The 21021-nt window shown below is 38.1% G+C and overlaps 2 protein-coding genes across 3 annotated transcripts; one reads left to right on the top strand and one right to left on the bottom strand.

Moving 5' to 3' along the window:
* Positions 1 to 667: 667 nt before the first annotated feature.
* Positions 668 to 9970, bottom strand: LOC109476400 (lysophospholipid acyltransferase 2-like). The gene is made up of 12 exons (XM_019777336.1): positions 9636 to 9970; positions 7124 to 7269; positions 6447 to 6524; positions 5978 to 6070; positions 5644 to 5754; positions 4863 to 5049; positions 4047 to 4212; positions 3695 to 3798; positions 3511 to 3575; positions 2917 to 3049; positions 2279 to 2430; positions 668 to 1715 (listed from the first exon to the last, which is right to left on the bottom strand). The coding sequence occupies exons 1-12, from the start codon at positions 9681 to 9683 to the stop codon at positions 1376 to 1378; spliced, it is 1623 nt and encodes a 540-aa protein (XP_019632895.1). The 5' UTR covers positions 9684 to 9970; the 3' UTR covers positions 668 to 1375.
* A 2063-nt stretch (positions 9971 to 12033) lies between these two features.
* On the top strand, positions 12034 to 19327 carry LOC109476318 (transcription factor E2F6-like). 2 transcript variants are annotated; one of them, XM_019777236.1, is made up of 9 exons: positions 12036 to 12563; positions 14155 to 14245; positions 14532 to 14650; positions 15025 to 15122; positions 15331 to 15398; positions 15792 to 15891; positions 16507 to 16621; positions 17483 to 17636; positions 19028 to 19327. In XM_019777236.1, the coding sequence occupies exons 1-9, from the start codon at positions 12312 to 12314 to the stop codon at positions 19252 to 19254; spliced, it is 1224 nt and encodes a 407-aa protein (XP_019632795.1). In that variant the 5' UTR covers positions 12036 to 12311; the 3' UTR covers positions 19255 to 19327. The 2 variants fall into 2 exon arrangements, with proteins under 2 accessions (XP_019632794.1, XP_019632795.1); XM_019777235.1 differs by lacking the exon at positions 19028 to 19327 and having other exon boundaries at positions 12034 to 12563; positions 17483 to 18302.
* The last annotated feature ends 1694 nt before the right edge of the window (positions 19328 to 21021 follow it).

Here is a 21021-nt window from a genome sequence, read left to right as displayed (position 1 = left end):
ATATAATCTTAGAGTGGCTATGTGTCAATTACTTGGTTAAGTAGATGGGTGTATTCTATATGAAAACCTCTATTATACATTTTTTTTACAATATAAGAGGCAAAAACATATAGGAAGTACATGTTTTAAAACCACACAGAAATACATAGTTTTTAAGCATTAGTGGCCAAATAACTACACTAAATATGTTCATTTGCTTTCATAATAAGTCATTTTGCTGTTTTCTTATATATATGTATACATTTCATCAGGAATTATACAAGTATGTGTGCATAAATATCTGGCATTGTAGTCAAATATGCCGAGCTACAATGTAGATTGGAAAAAGTCCTAAACAACAACTCTCACTCAACAACTAAAACAAAAAAAGAACGTCATGTAGTTTCTTTACTGTTACTGTCAGGAATGAAAGTTATTTGACAGTTCAGTTGAAAAACCTTCAGTTCTAATGTTCTTTGCATTAAAATTCTGATATGTAAGAAATGAATTTAAGAATAAGTACAGTAACTGTACACTTACATCAATGTCCACTTTTAAAAGACTTTTTCTTTCAGTTCCTTTTGTTTCAGACTATCTAAAGGAATTCCACACAATATAAAGTCATATGTTTCACTGCATTTTTTCTTTCTTTCTATAGCACTGAAGAAAACAAGTCTGTCATAAACAGAAACTGATTTGGCTGTGCATTGAGAAATTTGGACTGCAGTTCACATACTATATGCCAGGTGGCAGTACTGCTCAGACCCTCTGTAAAGTTATATTTTGCCAAAATCTACAGTTTCCATCTTCCAGACAATTCAGAGTAAAGAAACTAAAGAAGGATATTCCACAATCTAAATCACTTTCAAAAACCATTTCAGAATATTCTCAACTTCTATGAATTTTGACATTTTCAGGCATATAAATTCAACATTAAGTACAAAAATATATAGACAGAGATAAAAAAAAGACTCAGTCTAATTATAATATCTCTACATTCCTGTTCCTTTTTTTGTGGCACTAAGTCTTTTATGTTTGCTTTCAAACCAGTAAAATCCCATAGGAACAATTTGATTTTTCTCCATATCTGTTAAATGATTGTATATGGTACTAGTAATAGCTGTATAAATCTTCTACATAATGTATACCTTATACATGTACCAGTATACACAATCATGCATATCGCAGTGGTCTTTGCATAATCTCCAAGCAGATATAAGGAACCATGGCTCAGTCTTTAGTGTGTCTTTTTAACAGGAGGCTGTCTGGGATCCTTGTATCTGCTTGGAGATTAGTCTTTGGAAGAGGTACCAGTATATGTAGTTATTACTTGTAAATGTAAGCATGGTCAGATAATCTAAGTGACAGAAAATGAAGTGAGTTCTTTTAAAATCTCTCAGCTCTCTTTCTTTTCAACAAAATTCAGTGCAAACCTCACACCGTTGTGACTCCATCCTTTCATACCATTTGTTATTCGCTCTTTGAGGCTGAAACTCTGTTTACCATCTACGATTGTGCCATTTTGGACCTGATGTCGTCCTGTTCTGTTCTCTGACCTGTTGTTGTTTGTTTTGATCCCATTGCGCTCTGTGTGAACTCTGACCTTGCCGTTCACGTCTGTTTGTACAGGTGTCGTCCCATTGGTCTTTGCTGCCTCGTCATGTAACTGCGGCTTGTGGTGTGGTAGAAGGACGACCACCAATAGAACAATGATGTGTATGGAGAAGTACAGTGATCAGTAGAGAACAAACATGGAGATACAGTCTATTTATTTTATTTATTTATTTATTACGATTGACCACATACATAATATACACGGAGAGCATGGTGGAACAGGTGCACCTAAGTGCACCTTTTCAAGGCCACCATGCCCACAAAGTTACAGTGATATCATAGGAGTCACCATGTTACTGTAAGAGCACTTGAAATTCAATACATTGTATTTTCTTTGAGTTAGATAAAGGTTGGGAGGTTGTACAGAGGTGATCTTCCCTGTCCTTGGTGCTAGTTGGGTAATCTGTTGTAATGTTGACAGTGACTTCAGCTTCCGCTATGGGGGGAGATAATATTGCACTGTTCATAGAGTCCCAATTATACACTCAGTTAAATACTTTGAAATCTGCTTCAACCCTGTCCAGTTTCATCCTTAGCCTATACATAAATTTATCAAACCTCAAGAACTTTCCAGAAGTCAAAAAATCTTTGGTTTCTTTTTGATCTTTGCACAGCTCAAGTAAAACATCGGCCTTGAATCTTAAAATTTTGATTGACAAAATGGACAGTTTATCCCCAAACTAACCTGTAGAATTTCATGGTGGGTTCCCAGTCCAGTAGAACGAAGGGCAACACGTGGTAGTTCAGGAAGAAGTGAGTAGACATGAAGGTTATGACGTCGTACAGCTGACGTAGCCGTGCCGTGCCCTGGAAATGGTGTCTCAGGTGACGCCGCATCTGACAAGAAATAAACATTCATTCAGTTCCTTCCTTCCTTCCTTAAGTTTCCTTCCTTCTTTCCTTCCTTCCTTCTTTCCTTTCTAACTTCTATTCATTTATCCATCCATCCATTCATCCATGCATTCATTCATTCCCCCACTCATCTGTTCAATGTACTGTTTCTCCATCCAAAAACTGTGGTAAATTTAGAAAATTTATAATAATATTTGAATAAATTATATCATCACATCTTTTCATTCCTTTTCAAGGGAATGCAATATTGTTTCAAACAAAATTAAGGGATAATATGCAATGTCAATAAATGACAAACTGATAAAGTCAAAACACAATTAATAAAACACACATACTTTCTTTTCTAATTTCTTTCTTTTCCATTTTGAACCTCTCCAAAATTGATACTTACTTAAGATGAAGTTATTAAATGTGGTTGGAAGAAATGACAACTGTGAATGTTCAGGTTGTGTGAGGTAATTTTGGTCTCACCTTCCTGAAGGCAGGAGTTAAGACGACACCTCCGATGAAGGTGAAGTAGTACCCTGGGTAGAAGCCGTGCCAGATCGCTGACAGAATGTACACCATCATCACAGGCTGGTACGGCGCACGGTCGTAACACACCCTGGCGATAAAAAAAGATACATCGTTTTGTACTGATTTCTTATAAAATTGTCATCATCTCCTAAAGTTAAGCAAATGAGTCCATCAGTCCAATTTTATTAGCCTCTAACAGGCTGGAAATATTAGAAATTGGCCAAATAGACAGATAACATGGGAGAGGAGAGTACTCTGTACTCTATTTCCAGCCTGTTAGAGGCTAATAAAATTGGACTGATGGACTCATTTGCTTAACTTTAGGAGATGATGACAATTTTATAAGAAATCAGTACAGGAGTGGCATTGAACTGTTCTCTAAGTGCGGACCAACTCAGCATGTTATCTGTCTATTTGGCCTATTTCTGCTCTTTCCAACTGCTTCCCGGAGCCTGGAAGAGGCTACAATTTAGTCATTATGAGTTCCAAGTAATTGGCATTACTGAGTGCCATTAGTAAGAAATCGTCTGTGCATGTCTCATAAATTACCTCTTGAACCACAGGGAAGTTTGGATGTTCCAGTTGTCAATCAACATCTTCAGATTGGTGGCAAACTGGAGAGAAACAAAGAAGTACAGGTATCATAACAGTATCAACAGGTGGCTACAAGTAGTACCGGGTAAGGCTACTAGTATTGGCTGATCTCACAATTCACCAGGAAGTTGAAGCGTACCTCAATCTTTAAGATGTTAAGGTTAGAGATGAGGTCCCAGCGAGGATTCCCGTTTTCGTCGTACCCGTTGAATCCTAACCCCGCTGCGTTAGCGACTGCATCCGCTGTACAGAACAAGAAAAGTATGCTTTACTATTGTGAGTTACACTATAGTTACATCTACATCAACATCAACACAGATATTCTTATTGCAAAATCTAAACAAATTTTGTCTGTTTTCAATTTAAAATTTCAGGATCAAATTTGGCAGACATTTTTCTTGCTTTATGTTCAATTTACAGACTTTTTGAAAACAAATTCAGCTAGAAATAAAAAAATGACAAAAATTTATTGATTTAATAAATGTTCTCACCCAGTGACCAGGCAAAGTAGTACTTGGTTCGAGCCATCATGATGCTGAGATGTAAATAACCAAACCTGGTCAGCAAAGGTGCAGCAATGATCAGGTCATCTGTTGGTGTAAAAAGGTGAAAAATATATAGAAAACGAGGGTAAAAATTGAAAAGTACAAAACAACTGTCATCGTTGGGAGTCAGAACAACAAAGAAAAAGTAGAAACATTTTATTTTATAGTCTGGTAACTACTATCATGACACACTTACCTACGTTTCCTCTGGCTGAAAACATGGGTCCCACGTACAGCATGGTCAGGCCAAAAAACGCTGCTGTCACTGTCTTCTTAAGAACAACACCCTGAGACAATAAGACAATACATTTGGTCAGCCACTATCAAAATTACATACATTTTGTAATATGATCATGGTACATGTACTATTAGTGACATAATTGCCACTTTTTCAGACAATTATTTTTTTGCCTTAACGTTACCGTTATTCGCGCATGTGCATGTTTTTCCACTGCAGTTTCTATGTACATAACATTTTTGTACCCTACTTTTTTCAAACATACAAACACGACTGTGTATAAAAAAATGCAAGTTTCACTTACCAGTGCTGAGGGCTCTTTGATTATGACAATTTCATTTCCCTGAAATATTAAAAGTGGAAAACATCATCAATAAGCTTTCTTATTAGTGTCATTATCAAGTTACCATTAAGTCACTGAGATTGTTTCATTACACATTCAATTAGAAACCCAAAGAATTGCAGTCTCTTACTAACTGCAAATCACTTTATGTATCATATTTAGTGTATCTAAATGTACAAATGAATATAGATTTACATGATGATAAATCATTAAGAGAGTCACTGACTTGTTGATCTATCTTGATGAGAGGTTTGAGGTTAGTCCCCTCCATCCAGGACTTGAAGTCTGCGTAGTAAGTCAGCGGACCCGCCAGAACACCCACAAAGTAGAACATGTAGCTGTAATACTCCAGGGGACTAGGGATACGCCTGGGTAAAAGAAAACAAACTAAAAGTTGACAAACAGTTACAGAAATACAACTGTTACTGTAACAGTACATGTTTGTGATAATGTGTACAAAAATGCCCCTTTTCTTTGCCATTCATTCCTCTTCTTAGAAAGGTGCAGCATTCAGATAGTTAAGTCACCAAAATACAGTTTGTAAAAGCAAAAAAGGTCTTTCCTGTAATTTTTTTGTGTCACAATCATTAAACGAAGGATTTTTCTCTTTTTTTCCTAGAACAATTATAGAACAGAGACCATTGTTGCCTAGTACAGTAGGACTATCCTCACTACACAACTTAAAGCGATTCTAGAGTTAGATGTAACAAAAGCTTCTATTGGTTAGACAGATGGTGGCTGTCCTTGGTACTGATAGCTATTCTGTTTGTAGGTTTGGCAGCACAGAAAACAGAGACCAGACCTATGAGAGTCAATGAATTTGAATTGTTACAAGTCTTATACAATGTAGTTCCTATTTAACATTCAGCCTGCTAAGGTAGCCATTTGGCACCAACTTTGTATTCTGTAATGGGGTTAGGCAGCAGGGAGAAGGTTAAGCTGGTATACCGGTAATTGCTTACCGGACAGCTTGTTTGCGTTGGTCGGCTGACAGACTGCTGTCATCACGATACAGACCGTCATGAAGGGCACAGCTCAGACTGGTGACCTTCTGGGTCATGATCATCAGGGGGCTAGAGGTCAAGGAGCAAAGGTTAGAGGTCATATTCAGCACCTGATACTTTTCATCTATGATCACATAGGAAAAGAAAACGTCATAGTTGGATGATCACTGACTTGTCTGCACTTTCGCACTTTTAAGCTAATAACCTTTAAAACTTTCTATTCTCGAACAATTACTGACCTGTAGAAATGGACATTATGCATTACCTTCACTATCATAATTATAGTCCCTACCCTGTGAAGTCCAGTGTGTAGGTGCCGAAGTTGTAGTATGTTCTGTAGATGTGACACAAGGTCAAGTACAGCATGGAGAAGATGAAGACATATCTGTAGAAAAAGTTACATTTGACATGAAAAAATGTCACAGGTGTCAAGAAAATTATGAGCAGAAGTGGAAGACACTGTGATCTCGAGGGACACATTACTATAGATTAATTGTATTTGTCCCTGAGCCTTTTATTAAATTATTCTATAGAGAAAATTGCATAAGGGGTTTGTAATGCTAGATGGGTGGACTACTTTAATGCTGGATTGTGCTGCATTTAATTTGATGCATTGTCAAACTTTATGTTTTGGATCATTTTAGCCAAAATCTGCAAGAAACTAAAAAAAAGAAAATCTCCACCTACTGATCCTTACTTTTTTTCAGGACTGAAACTGGGAACATTAATTTTTCTAGACTTTACAATCTATGATTACTCACTTGTGCATGTTGCTGGGTTTGGAGCTGAGAATGATGACGTAACATACTGTAGACTGGATAAAAAAGTGGATGACTTGCCTGAAACACAGGAATACACATATCACAGTCTGAATTAACAATTTGCAAATCGCAGGTTTAAGCCTTTGTAGTAAACACACTGTGTGACAACAAGGTGCAAGAGAGAATGATTTGGGTTATTCAAAACTTCATCTTATGGTGTTTTGTCATTATAGGCTTCCTGAATAGAAAAGTAAAGAAACACTGATAGTAAAATACAATTTTGTATGTAAATTGTCAGGAATACTGCAGAAGCAGAATTATTACAGTAACTTGTAAAAAGCAACCCTAATAAAACTACTTAAGCCTACAATATCACATAGTATCACATGACATTGTGTACTGTACTGTGATACATGAATACTTCTTTAACTACAATAAATTTCATTCTGCCAATTCTGCCAATCTAGAGAGAGGGAGATCTAGAGAGAGAGAGGGAGAGAGAGAGAGAGAGAGGTACTAGTTTGTTTGTTAGAACTTACAATAGAGAGAAAAGAAGATGTTTGTTATATATTTAGCAATATATATAGCAAAAGATCGATGCCATATATATTCTTTGTACAATGTTGACTGCAATAAAGTATATTAATGTCTCCACACTCCAGCCCTTATATACCCACCACCTGTGGCAGAAGTATGCCATGTACATGCCGACCGCCACCGCGAACACGTGTCGCGCCGTGACGCCCACCCTCCCCGCGCTCAGGACATAACGGAACACGAGCGAGAGGAGCAGGGCCAACACCTGGCAGGTCACAAAACTAACCTGAGGAGAAAATAAAGGTGCACGGGACTTAAGTGTGGTGTGTCTCTTGTCAAACGTGTCGATTACCATAAACATACACAAAAAAACAGTTACTCAAGGAACTGGATATGATTTTAGAAATGTTCAGACATTTCAAAATCATATCCAGTTGCTACAGTAATTGTTTTTTTGGCGTATCTTACTACGTGGATGTCTAACCTTCACCGACGTACCATAGACAAATATGAACTGAAATATGTCACTGTTGGCTCTGCCCCTGTGGCATAGCCAAAAAATTTTATATCTGTACAGATGTAATTAATGTGTGGATAATTATCATTATACATTTCTCCCAACCTACAGACATAGATAATATACGTTGTACAAAAATATACCAACCGAAATAAGGCACTGTTGGCTTTGTCACTGTGGCATAGCCAAAAATTTTTGAATTAAAAATTTCTCCCAGTCTACATAGACATTAACGTTATATGAACTAAAATGCTCAGAAAAACTTGCAAAAACATCACAGTAAAAGGAAACAAAAAAAAAAAGAAAGAAGAATATTTCAGAACATTTCCTTCAAGTTCAATATCTTTTGACCCTTCAACCTTTTTGCAACCAAGTAGTCACATTCATCTGGCCTAACTGCACAGTCACAAGACTAACTGAAGGCACATCTGCAGGAAGTGGGATGGTACATATCACAACTTCACACACACACAGGGTGTCACATTTCTGTTTTCCACAACTTGCCATTCTTGATACTTTATAATATTCCTTTACTCTTGCAGTGGTTATTTTGGAGGGACGAAACTTTTCACAACTAGTTAATCCCACAGTACAGAATCTGATACACATTACACAGTAGTAACACATTGAAATGCATATTTCCGGTGTTATAAAATCATTGTGGAGAGGTCACCGCCAAAACAAAACTTCCGCAAAAGATTTAAGATTTATAGATCTTAGCACTTTGTGATTATGAATTGCAAGAAGGCTATACTGTACTTAACAAGCATATCTTATAAGTCTTAAGAATCTTGAAATCTTATAGTGTCGGAAGCTTAAAAATGGTCCATAAAATTACAGTTGCATATTTGATCTGGGTCTATCTTTGTGAACATTAGTACTTTCGCTATGTTTTTTTTTTTTCACCTTTTCAGACATCATATCTGGTTTTCAAGTAGATTCAGGCCCGAGAAAACATCCAAGCTATTACTAAAAAAAAGAATTGTCCAGAAACAGACCTAACCACCTAACCTCTGCTTGGAGAGTACCTGACTTTTATAGTTACTGTAATATGGTACATGTATCACCCATGTAGCTTACAACTGAGCTCAGTTGTAATAACACATGTAACAACATCAGAAAATGTCTGGCTTTAATTGCCAATAAAATTGTCAAGATCAGGTCTGAAAAGGTCACCAACATTATGAAAGAAATGTAAATATTATTTTCTAAAAATATGTGCATGACAAACAAAACTTGACCTTTCATAACATCAAATTACTTAGTAGAATACCAAACTTTGCAATTAAATCAACGATGTTTGCTGTACCAATTTACAAAGTAAAACAATACAAAAGACAAACAAAAAACCTGCCAATACTTAATGCAAAATATCTGGAAAAACCTTAAACACCTAGTGTTAATGTTTATATCAGAAGAATTTTTCTCTACATTCAAATACAGGAACGAGAACAGTAACAATTTTGTACTTGAAAAAGTGTAAATATTTAGCTAAGACTGTTAAAAGCAGGTGATACTATCAAACAACTATGATAAGAATGTTTGACTTCCTTGGGTGCGATCATTTGCATTAGCACAGGTCTTATACTATAGTACGCACAGTGCTGTATATAGCATGTAAAATTTATTGTATAGAAGCAAACGCAAGAAATTCTTCGGTATAAAGTATAAACATTGGCAGATGGTATACGTGACTGTATGTGACATAGCACACACAGGCAGTTAGAACGTCTAGTATACCATTAGGACGTTGCAGGAAGACATGGGCTAGCCTAAAACACTAAAACATTGCCTGAAAAACTATTCCACTTCTCAAAATTTCAAATCCTGGGGGGTCATAATGTTCTGACGTTTTTGTGCGACGTTTTCGTGTGTGCTGAATTCCAAATTATAAGCGATTGAAAGCGTTGCTACGCTCTGGAACTACAACCCAAACAAGAGTTTTACACAAATCAAACAGTGGTTTGAAGGCCACGGCTATATAGAAACGTCTCGAAACTTCCTCTCCCAAGGCCAAGGGCACACCCACTCAAGAAAACCCCCTCACGACTCTCTTAATTGAATTAACAACAAAGCTTGTCTCAAATTCCACAGGACCTTCAAAGTGTTGCCTTAGCGTCTTGAAAAACACTTACCCGCAGTTGGTTGTCTTCAAGGCGTTCGGGAGACATTAGGATCCCCATTTTTGCCTTGACATCGGGGATTTCGGGCGGTCCACCCCCCCCGGAGGTTGTTGTGTGTCACCCTAGAAGGCGGAGTCCTGAATACCGGTTCTAAACCCGCATGGCAACGGGCTACATTCAATCGGACAATAAGGGAGACAAAAGGCGGGGGTAAACACACACCAGGACCGCCAAAACGTCCCTTAACGTACTGTTGACGGCCAGGCAGCCCGCCCTTAAGACTCGTGACCTCTCACCCCTCTGTGTTTAGCGTCTCTAGTTACACCAAGACGTAAAAGGCAAAAGGGCGCGCCCGCAAGGCGGTTGTCAGGGGTGATTGGTGGCCGCTTCCGTGGTCTGATTTTGCACGGGACTATGAAATCATCTTAAGATCTTTTATCGCGATAAGCAGAGATGGATCAGTTTTTGAGTGTAATTTTAAGGCATCCCATGCAATTTTAAGAAATTAAGAATTTCAATACAAAACAAAAAGTATTCAGGATGAGGAAATTGGTCTGATATTGGAATTTCACTGCCATTTCTTATAACGTTTTCGTCATTATTTCATACTTGAAGCTTTTGAAATAGCCCCTAAACAAGCTACGCGATGAATCCCTTTATTTTTGGGTACCAATAAATACCTAGTAGACCTAGCGTACGATACAAAAACAAGCAACCTTTTTCCGTCAGCGACATCGCATTTTTTGATCACAATTATAATTAAGTTTGCCATGGGATATGGTTGATTCAACTTGCTATATTAAAAGAATGACCAGAAAATTGACTTTGAAAATCCATGCAGTTTTGACACCCAGATAGAAATTGCATTGGGTGCCTTTAAAACATTGTACCACGGTCTTGTAAGTTAGTTGAACTTGAAGGGCCGACACCCTACGGTATGTGTCTGTTCGCTAAATGTTTGCGTCACAAATACAAATAGTTTCCTCTGCAGGTTTTGAATGACTTGCGGTTACGGCACTGTTGCTATGGATACGGATAACGTCATTTTCTTACCTTATCGTCCGGAATTAGCTTGTGGAGAGCTTCAGACATGATCGCAGTTAGGGTCGCCTTTAGGAGAAACTTGGCAGGGTATAAGGAAAGCATCTGGTGATATGTACCAATGGACTGGCGTGCTTTTTTGAATAAATTAAGAACTAACTTTGACCTTCACGCTTTTCGGTCACGTGATCGTAAAAGGGGTTAAAGCTGCATTTTACAATCAAAAGTAACAATAGAACGACACAAAAAGCCAATTTTCTGGTCATTTCTTTACAAAGTGAGTTGAATCAACCCTACTATTTATTGCAAATAAAAGTGCCATTCAGGAAGTGGAGGTGCCGAAATATGACGCCTTACGAGTGTTTAACTGAAAATACAGCTGTTTTGTTTACATTCTGGTAATTTCTGGTCGTGCCTCTTAGTGCTTCTCGTGTGCGCCAACCTTAAAGTTAAATGTCCGAAATGTGAGGCAATCGAATCAAACGAAGACTTTTTTCAACAAAATATTTCAATACATGTATTTCCATTGGATATGCTTGTGTCAGTGGGAAAGATTTTTTTTGGGGGGGGGGGTGCATTTTTCTCTTTAAACCCTCGACCAGCGGAAAGGCTTGGAAAAAAACTCGTTTGGGCCGACCCCTACATCTGCTTGAATATGACGCAAGGACGCTCCACATTACTTCCGGGTTCGGCCAAAATGTCTTTAGATTTTGTTGTCAGTCCAAAATGACCCCAAATATAGGCATTTAACCGATTTTCCTGACAAACCTTTTCGCGACAGTCATTGATTCTTTTTCGATCGAAGTCTCCATGGCGATTTCTCATCATAATTGTTGATAGACCGCGGAAAGTTCCCGCCAAATTTGGTCAGAATCCAAATTTCCCGGCACGGCCACCCTGATTAGCTATGCACCACTTGATAAGCCACGCCCCCATGACCTAAAGCGCGCGAACGCTACTATTTTTCTCTCGGCCTATTTTCCCACATTCAGCGCGTAGTCAGACGGATAAAATTATATCTAATACCACGATAACTTGATGAGAAGTTTTAAACGCAAGGAAAACGTCGTCCTTTGAAATGGATTTTGACCCACTCAAGAATCGGAGGAAACCAAGTCCAGGGCCCCGTGTTGGGCATGAGCAAAAATGTAACAACAATTTTGCAGAAAATCGTGAGAAATCGTGAAGTAAAATCCAATTTTATGAACTATTTCCCTTTTATGAGTATTATATTATGCAATTCTGTCCTTTTTGTCCTAATCTAAGTCTGTTGTGATAAAATTTTGGTAAAGTTTTATGTTGTGTATGCATGGTACGGGGCCTAATCGTGAAAGGGACAACAAACCCACGTGACGGAGTTTCGCGGGAAATATGATTTCGCGCCAAATGGATTTCAAACTGGAGTAGAAGCAGAGTGAGAAGGGACGCCATAGCTGAGACTACCTCCAGAAATCTTGTCCCATCCTCCGCTAATTCTCTAAATTTCCAGCCTAACTCCAACCCTAAAGCAAGCTAAAGAATACCACTACCATACTGCGTCAAAATTTCGGGCAAATTTTACCGAGAAAGCGGAAAAATAGACGACTAAAATACCCCGATTTGACAGGTCAGAGTTTAGGATTTCGGACAAAGGACGATATCACCAAGATGCCGAGAGGACCCTCCCCTGGTTCCCGTCGCGCTGTAGCGGCCGCACAGAAAAAACTCTCAGGTTCTCAGTACTTTATTCTATCGTCTGGGATCACCAGCCCGCTCCAGACCGCTGAATACTTCGTCAGCGGGTCATCGGACGTGAAGGTTCGGGCGACCCCGCAACAAGCTACCGCCCAGCAAAGCTTCACGACCCCGAGCAATGGCTTCGGCGATAAGGGACCAAGACCTGCTCTAGGAAGACCTCCGGTGAGTTTACACTCCAAAATCTTCACGTACAATTCTTTAGTTTGATTGCCAAGGCTTGCATACTTATAAAAATGCCTCATGTACTGTCGATTTTAATTATGACTGGCGCATTTGCAAATATGGCGGGAGTTACTCTAGTTCTTGAATACGCCCACAAATTTATTTCCTGCAAGTTTTTGCTGGCATTGCTGTATTTGGTTGTTTATAGGTTGAAATGGGTGTTTGTAGTTTGATATACGAGGATTTCATTTAAAGGTACGTGCAGAAGTTGGTTAACTGAGACCTAGATCTAGTTTTATCTTACAGAATTGCAGAACAATAGACATACCTTTGTGCACTTTGCACTCTGAAGCTGGGTGGGGCTTTTTGCTGTGCTCAGAAAAAAAGGGGTGTACTAGATTAAAAATTGATTTTTATGTACGCTAAAACTGCAAATTGTCAATATGATTGTATGGTTTCAATTGATAGGTGTATTTGTGCAAGATTTTTGGTACAGGAATACCTGCTGTTTTGGTACACATCTGTTTTTTTGAGAGGATGACTTTCTGTATGCAGAAGAGATTAGTCACGCTTTAGTAGATAGCAATCCATCTGTTACCATGGTTACCAAGGATGCAACAGGATCGAATCACCTGCCCTGAATATTCTGTTACATAATTTTGGGTTGTGATTGAAAGGGGAGGGTATCATGATATACTTTTGAAAATATAACTTGACTGTAAAATAATTACATGATCAGCCACGATGATGGTTTTTATAATAAGTCATCAACAACAAGAAGACACTTTTTGACTCTTGCAAAAGCATTGTTGATGTGCTAACAGACATGTTTTAAGGGATTGTTGTGAAGTTATCATAGAAATCTTCACATTTTATTCATTTTTGGTCAACATCACTGGAAAAATTCTGTGCTGCGCATTGCATGCAGTTTTCCTAGTGACACAGCAACATTGAAACCATATACAAAGCACTGGCAAACCTTGTTATCAAAATGAACAAGAATTCTCTTGTAGATCAATCCTGGCTGTCAATCAAAATTCGCAGTTCAACCAATCAGAGAAGGACACCATTGTCAAACAGATTTTAGCATGACAACTTGTTTAGTATTTTAGTATTTTTGTTTTGTATTTTGACCAAAAAGGATGTGACTTTGCAATTGTGCAAGACAATGAAAGTTGATTGACTAGCAATTAGCAGCTAATTATCAGGAATGTCGTTAATGTATGCATGAGAAGTCCATATTTGAATGGTGAAGAGACGGGGTGTGAAAGACATGATCAAATTTCATCCCTTGATCCTGGTATTGTTTTGTTTTTGACCTGAAGTGTGAAATTTGAGCACGGCAACAAGAACAGGATGTTCAAATTAAAATGCCCCTCCCCCAAGAAGATAAAATGTATTCACAATAGCATTTGTATCAGATACAAATTGATAAGCTTGACTGTAATCAACAAGGATGCATGATTTTTGTCAAATACTTTTGTGTTGTGAAAACAGTGAATTTGTTTCGTCCAGTTCAACATTTATTATCCACAATACACTTCTTGCAAACTGAGTCATTGTGTTCTGTATTTTCTGTCTTTCTTTCTAGGCCAAGAGAAAGCTGGAATTAGATGGAGGCATTTTGGACGACACTTTCAAGTCACCAACTAAAAGTACAAAGAAGAGAGGAAGTCCAAAAGGTTTGCTTTGTTTTCTGTTTGTCTTGTATTTGTTTGGCCAGTTTATTTTGTCTTGATAAGTTTTTTTAATAAGACATGAAAAAAAGAGATTTTGAAAATATCATTGGAAAGGAAATGTAAATCAAAATTGTAGATTTGGGTCTTAAGAAATAGTAATATTTGATGAAATAAGTCCTGTTTAGCCATTTTGAGGCAGTAGAATATAAGAGTTGTTTTGTCCCATTCTGTTGACCTATGACCTCTCTAAAAGCTGCTGACCAACAGTTGTTGACCTCTGACCTTTCAGCCAAGTCGCCCCTGGAGAAGACGAGATACGACACATCGCTCGGCCTCCTGACTAAGAAGTTTGTTGGCCTCCTTGGGAGTTCTCCTGACGGAATCGTGGACTTAAACCAGGCAGCTGAGGTTGGTATCTCTTCACAGTTGGAGGGGCGTGTTATCTTCCAATAGGCTCAGTCAAACTTGCCAAAGTAACCACAACTATAAAATGACAACCGCTTTTGTCCATGACAACCACTTTTTCTCGGTCAGCCAATTTTTGGACACAATCCTTGGCTGAGGGTGCACTGGTGCACCTAGATATTTTTGCAGGGTAAAGATACTTTATTTCATGTTTTTGTCCCCCATTTGTATTGTGCGTCTACCTGAATGTTAAGGTGACATACACCAGTGCACCTAATCCCAAACATTAGTTTTAAGCCAAGAACAATGTTAATGACAACATAGCAACTTACAATCTTGTTATTAACAACATGACAACTTACAATCTTCTTGTTCAGGTATTAAATGTACAGAAAAGAAGAATCTATGACATCACAAATGTGCTGGAAGGCATCAACTTGATCAAGAAGAAGTCAAAGAATCATATAGAATGGAGGTAAGTTCACTCATTTGTTGGTTAAGTATAGAACCATTTATGTGGAGAATTGTTTCACAGAAAAAACAAATCAAAGAAAAAACAAACTATTAACCCTCAGCAGACTAGGGTAACTGTATATAGTACCAGTGTGGAGTTTGTGGTCATCTTTTTGCACGTAAAAGTTGTTGTGATTTTGTGACAATATGGCTGTGTTGGTATCACACAGAGGTTCTCCCATCACGCCCAATGGCCCGGCAAGAGTGGCCACACCTGCTGTCATGGATTTACACTCAGGTGAGAGACCCTAGCATCAAATCATGACTTAAAATAGTCACGTGTAGTAATAACTTAGCTTCTAATGTTTCTAATAATTTGATCATTTCCAGCTATTTTTTTTTTATTCTTATAACTTCCAAGTACAAATTATTGTCCACATGTTTCTAGTATCTAATATCCAGTAAAACTAGTATCACAGTATCTAACAAATTAAACAAATTCTGTAGAATTTTGGTTGGTCTGTTTAGTATCTGACAAAAAACAAGGAATGCATACCATGTTTCTAGTATCAAAGCATCTAATAAAACTAGTATCTCAGTATCTAACAAAACTAAGAAACAAGTTCTGTAGAATTTTGGTTGGTCTGTCATTAGATAAAGTTGTTGAATGTTTTTTTCTACCCCTTTCCAGACCTTGCCGATCTAGAAGCCAAGGAGAACCTGTTGGATGAGCTTATACGACACTCCAGTACCCAACTCAAGCATCTGACAGAGGACGCAGAAAATAAAAAATATCCTTTTCAACGTGGTATACAATAACGTTGCAGTTAGCTATAGATTGTGAATATGAATTGGTTGATTTTTGGCTGTTTTAAAACTACTGTACCCTCCTACAATGATTACCCAGTAAGTAAAGATCTGAAACTCTGTGACGATCTCTTGTATGCATGAGTTAGAGGGTATATTAGTAGCTTAGCCTTGATGTCAAAACCCATGAAAATTGACAAAAAGCTAAATGGTGAAGCCGTCTTTTTGTGAAGTATGATGATTTCCAAGTAACCAATAGTAGTGCAATGCAGCTTTGCTATTGCTCATGTTTTCAATCAATTGCTCTTGATATATGTGTCACTGAGAAAAAAAATAGTATTCGTGACTACTTTTTTTGGTGGTCCCTTAGATACTTTTTCCCATTGACATAATCCTGCCTATAGTGACCACCTAGAAGAGTTGTTTTCTTGGGCAGTTTTGATTGTATACGCCAAAAACAATTACTCAAGCAACTGGATATGATTTTGGAGACTTCCCCTATGTTATTTTGGCATATCTTATTACCTGGATGTCTAACCTTCACGACATTGTTTCGACTGTACTTTGTTTGAAGTGTGTTGCCCTTAACTCCGCTGCACGCATGCGTATGTTACGTACCAGGACATTCGCAGCATCAGGACCTTTGAGGAGCAGACAGTCATCGCGATCAAGGCTCCGCCAGAAACCAGACTGGAGGTTCCTGATCCTAGAGAGGTGATTGTTGTTTATTCTGCGCCCGTGTTATCAAAATTCATTTGTGTTGGTAGTTACATGTTTAGAGTTAAAACTTTTGATTCAACACAAAGAAGTGTTCTCACCTAGAGCTTTCCACCAGTCACTCTGGTCTTCCTCAGTAGACTGACCCAGTGCGACTTGTCACATGGCTTCTTTGACCCAGTGTTAACATCACACTTAACAAGTCTCACTGGATCATTCTGCTGAGGAAGATCAGAGTGACTGGTTTTAATACTTTTAAGCTCTAGTTGAGAGAACTTCTTTGTGTAGGATCAAAAGTTTTAACTCTTTTCTTTGGATTTAGTCAGTCAGCAAACGAAATAAAACGTTCAAAGAAATGTTCCTAGTAGTAGCACCATTTTTAATTCTTTTAGTGCATTGTGCTGGTTTTATGAGTCAGTACAGTTTAGATTGTTGATTGGCTCTTTAGAAGTAAACTAGAAAATAATTGCCTTGAATCTATATCTTTTCTCATTAGAAATAATGAGCAAATGATTTGTCTACAATTTAGATCAGGTTATTGAGTTCATTAAAAAATAAACTAGTAGCAGATAATTTGCGCTCTGAGACAGATTTTTTAATTGCACATTAGAAGTAACTAGCAAATAATTTGTCCTGCAGAGCATTCAGGTCTGGCTGATGATAACTAGCAGATAATTTGCACTCTGGGATGTATAGATTTCTTTTTAATAGCTCATTAGAAATAACCGGCAAATAATTTGTCCTGCAGAGCATTCAGATCTGGCTGATAATAACTAGCAGATAATTTGCACTCTGGGACGTATAAATTTCTTTTTTAATAGCTCATTAGAAATAACTAGCAAATAATTTGTCCTGCAGAGCATTCAGATCTGGCTGAAGAGCAGTAAAGGCCCCATCGAAGTCTACCTGTGCCCCGAGGAACAGAACAGCGAGGATGCTGGGAGTTCTTCCTCCGAGACCACCGGTTCCGAGGGCTCGAGTTCAGTCAGCGGTTCCCCGTGTAGCGTAAAAGGTAGCGAACTCAAAACCAACGTCATGTCTTGTAGTAAGGGTAGCGTTAAGGCGGAGGGTGGTAGCGAGTGCTGTAAGTTTAGCTGGATGGGTGTAGGCGGGCAGTATCTGTATTGTAACGGTGGAAGTAAAAAGTGTAGCGGCTGTGTCCCTGAGAAACATGATGTAAGGACTGTGAATGTACCACCAAAGGTTCATAGTTCGAATCCCGAGGTCAAGTTTGAAGGGCAGGGAAGTGAGGTTGTCGTCCCGACGGCGCCGTTCTTGATGTACGATTGTCAGGAGTTTGCTCAACCGTGGGAGGGGGGTGCAAGTTCTCTGGCTACCTTCTTTGACGGAAATATCACCTCCGCTCCTTCATTTGAGGTAGAAAATGGCGGGAGCGTTGTTGAAACTTCTGGAAGTAAACCGGTTCACACCGGTGAGGCCGAAGCACCACCTGTTGCACTTGAAACGTTTGATGTGGGAGAATTTCCTGATTTTGAGTTTATCCGTGCCTTTATCCATGGCACTGAAAACCCCCATGCAGACCCCAACATTGTCGAAAATGGGTTCCATTGAAGGCTTTTCTTGTTGGTGAAATTGAAAGATTATAGAAGAGAGAAACGTTGATGAAACAAGTTGTAAATCAAAAGAATTATGATTTCGAGTTCATCCGTGCCTTTATCCATGGCACTTAAAACCCCCATGCAGACCACGAAATGGATTCCATTGAAGATTTTTTCTTATTGGCAGAACTAAAAGATCGTAGAAGAGAGAGAGACATTGTAAAAGAGACGTTACTGAAAGAAGTTGTCAAAGTATTTCTTGAATGTAAGAAATTGATGTATAAGACCAGTTGGAAATACATGTATTAGTTCAGAAGTGAGAAACAAATGGAGTAGATGTGATGACAGAAAAGTACATACTAACAGAAAAAGGCTAAATATACTTTATATGGTTAAGAAAGGAGACATTATTTATGAAGCTTGCACGTCCTAAAGATGCCTGTTAAAGTTTTTGACCCCTTGACTACCTTACTGAACATTTTCTGTATTTTCTGTTTCATGCTGAGAAGTGTTGAAAATAAATTATTTCCATTGATTGAAGAAAAACACATTTAGTTTGTCAAGAGAAGTTCAAAGACACATTACACTCTGCTACTTAAGTATGTTTGGAAAAATAAAACTTGTTACAAGAGGTGGTAGTCTGTAGAACCAGTAGTTTTTAGTGGTTTGAGAAATTCTGTACTAGGGAGGTTTGTATATCTTTGCATAATGATAAAATAGTGAAGTGTTGTCCCAAAAATTAATCTAATTATGGTAATTAGCATACCAGGTGTCAGCAAGTTGTTCTGATTGGTTGACTGTGATGTCTGATTGATTGATTGACAGCTGTTCCTTCCACCCACAGGTGACCCCAGGTTGGAGTCTGCTCTGGTGGAGAACGAGGAAATCGACCCGTCGCAGGAGATGGCGCGAAGCCTCCTCCCGCAGACCGAAGACCAGGACCAGGAGATCCAAGACTTTGTTGCGCTCTCCCCGCCGCTCATGGAAGACGACTATCTCTTCAGCCTCTCGCCCGGCGAAGGGATCTCCGATTTATTCGACGCATATGATCTTTTCAGCGATGACAACTAGAGACTTTTCTTGCCCTATAATAGTCTCGGTGCCTGGTAAACTAAGCACATCGGCAGAATGTACTTCACCTGTGCGAAACGGTCGCATATGAGGTTAACATCCTGTCAGTAGTTTTCAAATGTTAGAAAAGATATCATCTGCAACAGGCAAAATTCTGGTGCAGTGTTGACCAAATATCCAACAAAAACGTGAAAAATCAGGGTTTTGCGCAGGTGCAGTACATTCTGCCGATGTGCGTATGCCACCCAGGCTAGTCCTATCATTCTAAATCATTTAGTTTTGTGAAAACACCATGTATTTTAGTGATTTTATAAGTTTTTTGGTTTTTGTGTCTGTTGAATTACAACACACAGTTGTATGCAAATGGCAGAAATTTAAACATTTCTGCATATTTCTTAGATATTAAAAGAGTAATAACTATGAAGGTAACAGTGGACATGTATAGTGTATTAAAAGCCAGACACTCTGTGCATATATGAGCTTATTACATATGACTATGTTAGTATGTATGTATTTTTGTCCACATATTTAAGGATGAACAAAATAGTGCCTTATTACGAACATAGAAGTATAAAAGAAAAATCATGAGGTTCGTATTGTGGACTAGGATATTCAAGGGGACCATCTTTCTATTTTTGTTCATAAATTTATCTGACTTTTATGGAACTTCTGTTACTTATGCCTATATATGGAGGCATAATATGTAAATTTTTTCTGACATTCTTTAGAATATTTGCATGTGTGAAGCACTGTTGCAATGTACCTTATTGCAATGAGGAAAGGACAACAAAAACATGATTGTTTGACATAAATAGAATTCAGTCATTGAAGGCATCCAGTGTAATTTCACGGCAGCAAAACTGGATTTTCAAAGTCAATTTTCTAGTCATTATTTTAATGTAGTAAGTTGAAATCCATCCTATCCTATAGCATACTGATATCTGTGAGGCAAAAATGTCAATGTGAATATCAGACAGATTTCCTCATCCAGAATATTTTTTGTTTTGCTTCCCTGAAATTAATTTGGATGCCTTTAACTAGCTTTAAAATCAATGGTCGCACCAGAGCTTCAATCCTATATAAAGAATTTGTAACAACATTTTCCTGACCTTACATTTAGAACTTAAATGTAATTGAATTGAATGGCAGCTTACAGAAGTGTTGTAACTTTGGAGTGGGAGGAAAAAGGCAAGAAATGTTTTATTTGATTTTTACCAGTGGGACCAATTTAAGTCACAGAAAGTGTGACTACATATCAACGGACATGATTCCAGATACAAATGTTTGCGGTGTATTTCAAGATGTAATCACAAGAATTTGGGGACTAATTTTAGCAAGCCCAAGTACCATTGTTTTCGCTGATGTGTATGTTTTGATGAAGGAGAATTTGGGGCTGGATAATATGAGATACAAGAAAGTAGATGTACTTGTACAAATGTATTGGTTTGAAGATATTAATAAAGGAACTACATTTTTAAATATTTCCTGGCTCTTTCTCATTATCAAGTTGCACTGTGTAATTTGGGTAGAGGGGACATTGAATGTAGGTGAATTATGTTAGTTTATGAAATGATACAGTATTCTATAGCTATATGTAGTCCGAAAAGGTGCCATTGCATGAAAATCAGCTGCAGACATATATTATGATAGTGATATGTATTGGTTTCAACCAGATTAAATAAATAAACTGCATTTTAGATAGATTTTTCCCCTATTTTCGCGTTTCAAGGCGCACAATATGTTATTTGGGTAGAGAGACGATAAATG

Source organism: Branchiostoma belcheri, unplaced genomic scaffold (genome assembly GCF_001625305.1).
Source record: "Branchiostoma belcheri isolate BF01 breed outbred unplaced genomic scaffold, Haploidv18h27 scaffold37, whole genome shotgun sequence".
NCBI lineage: Eukaryota > Metazoa > Chordata > Leptocardii > Amphioxiformes > Branchiostomatidae > Branchiostoma > Branchiostoma belcheri.
Note: the sequence above shows the minus strand (reverse complement) of the source record. Positions and strands in the feature narration are given on the sequence as shown.

Bases quoted from the DNA above. Each gene is read 5' to 3' on its own strand.
- LOC109476400 (XM_019777336.1), bottom strand. From the start codon at position 9,683: ATGGGGATCCTAATGTCTCCCGAACGCCTTGAAGACAACCAACTGCGG. The intron at 5,755-5,977 runs GTAGGGACTATA...CTTGACCTCTAG, and splicing joins TACACACTGGACTTCACAGG to CCCCCTGATGATCATGACCC. The intron at 3,799-4,046 runs GTGAGAACATTT...TGTTCTGTACAG, and splicing joins CTACTTTGCCTGGTCACTGG to CGGATGCAGTCGCTAACGCA.
- LOC109476318 (XM_019777235.1), top strand. From the start codon at position 12,312: ATGCCGAGAGGACCCTCCCCTGGTTCCCGTCGCGCTGTAGCGGCCGCA. The intron at 14,246-14,531 runs GTTTGCTTTGTT...CTGACCTTTCAG, and splicing joins GAAGAGAGGAAGTCCAAAAG to CCAAGTCGCCCCTGGAGAAG. The intron at 14,651-15,024 runs GTTGGTATCTCT...CTTCTTGTTCAG, and splicing joins ACTTAAACCAGGCAGCTGAG to GTATTAAATGTACAGAAAAG.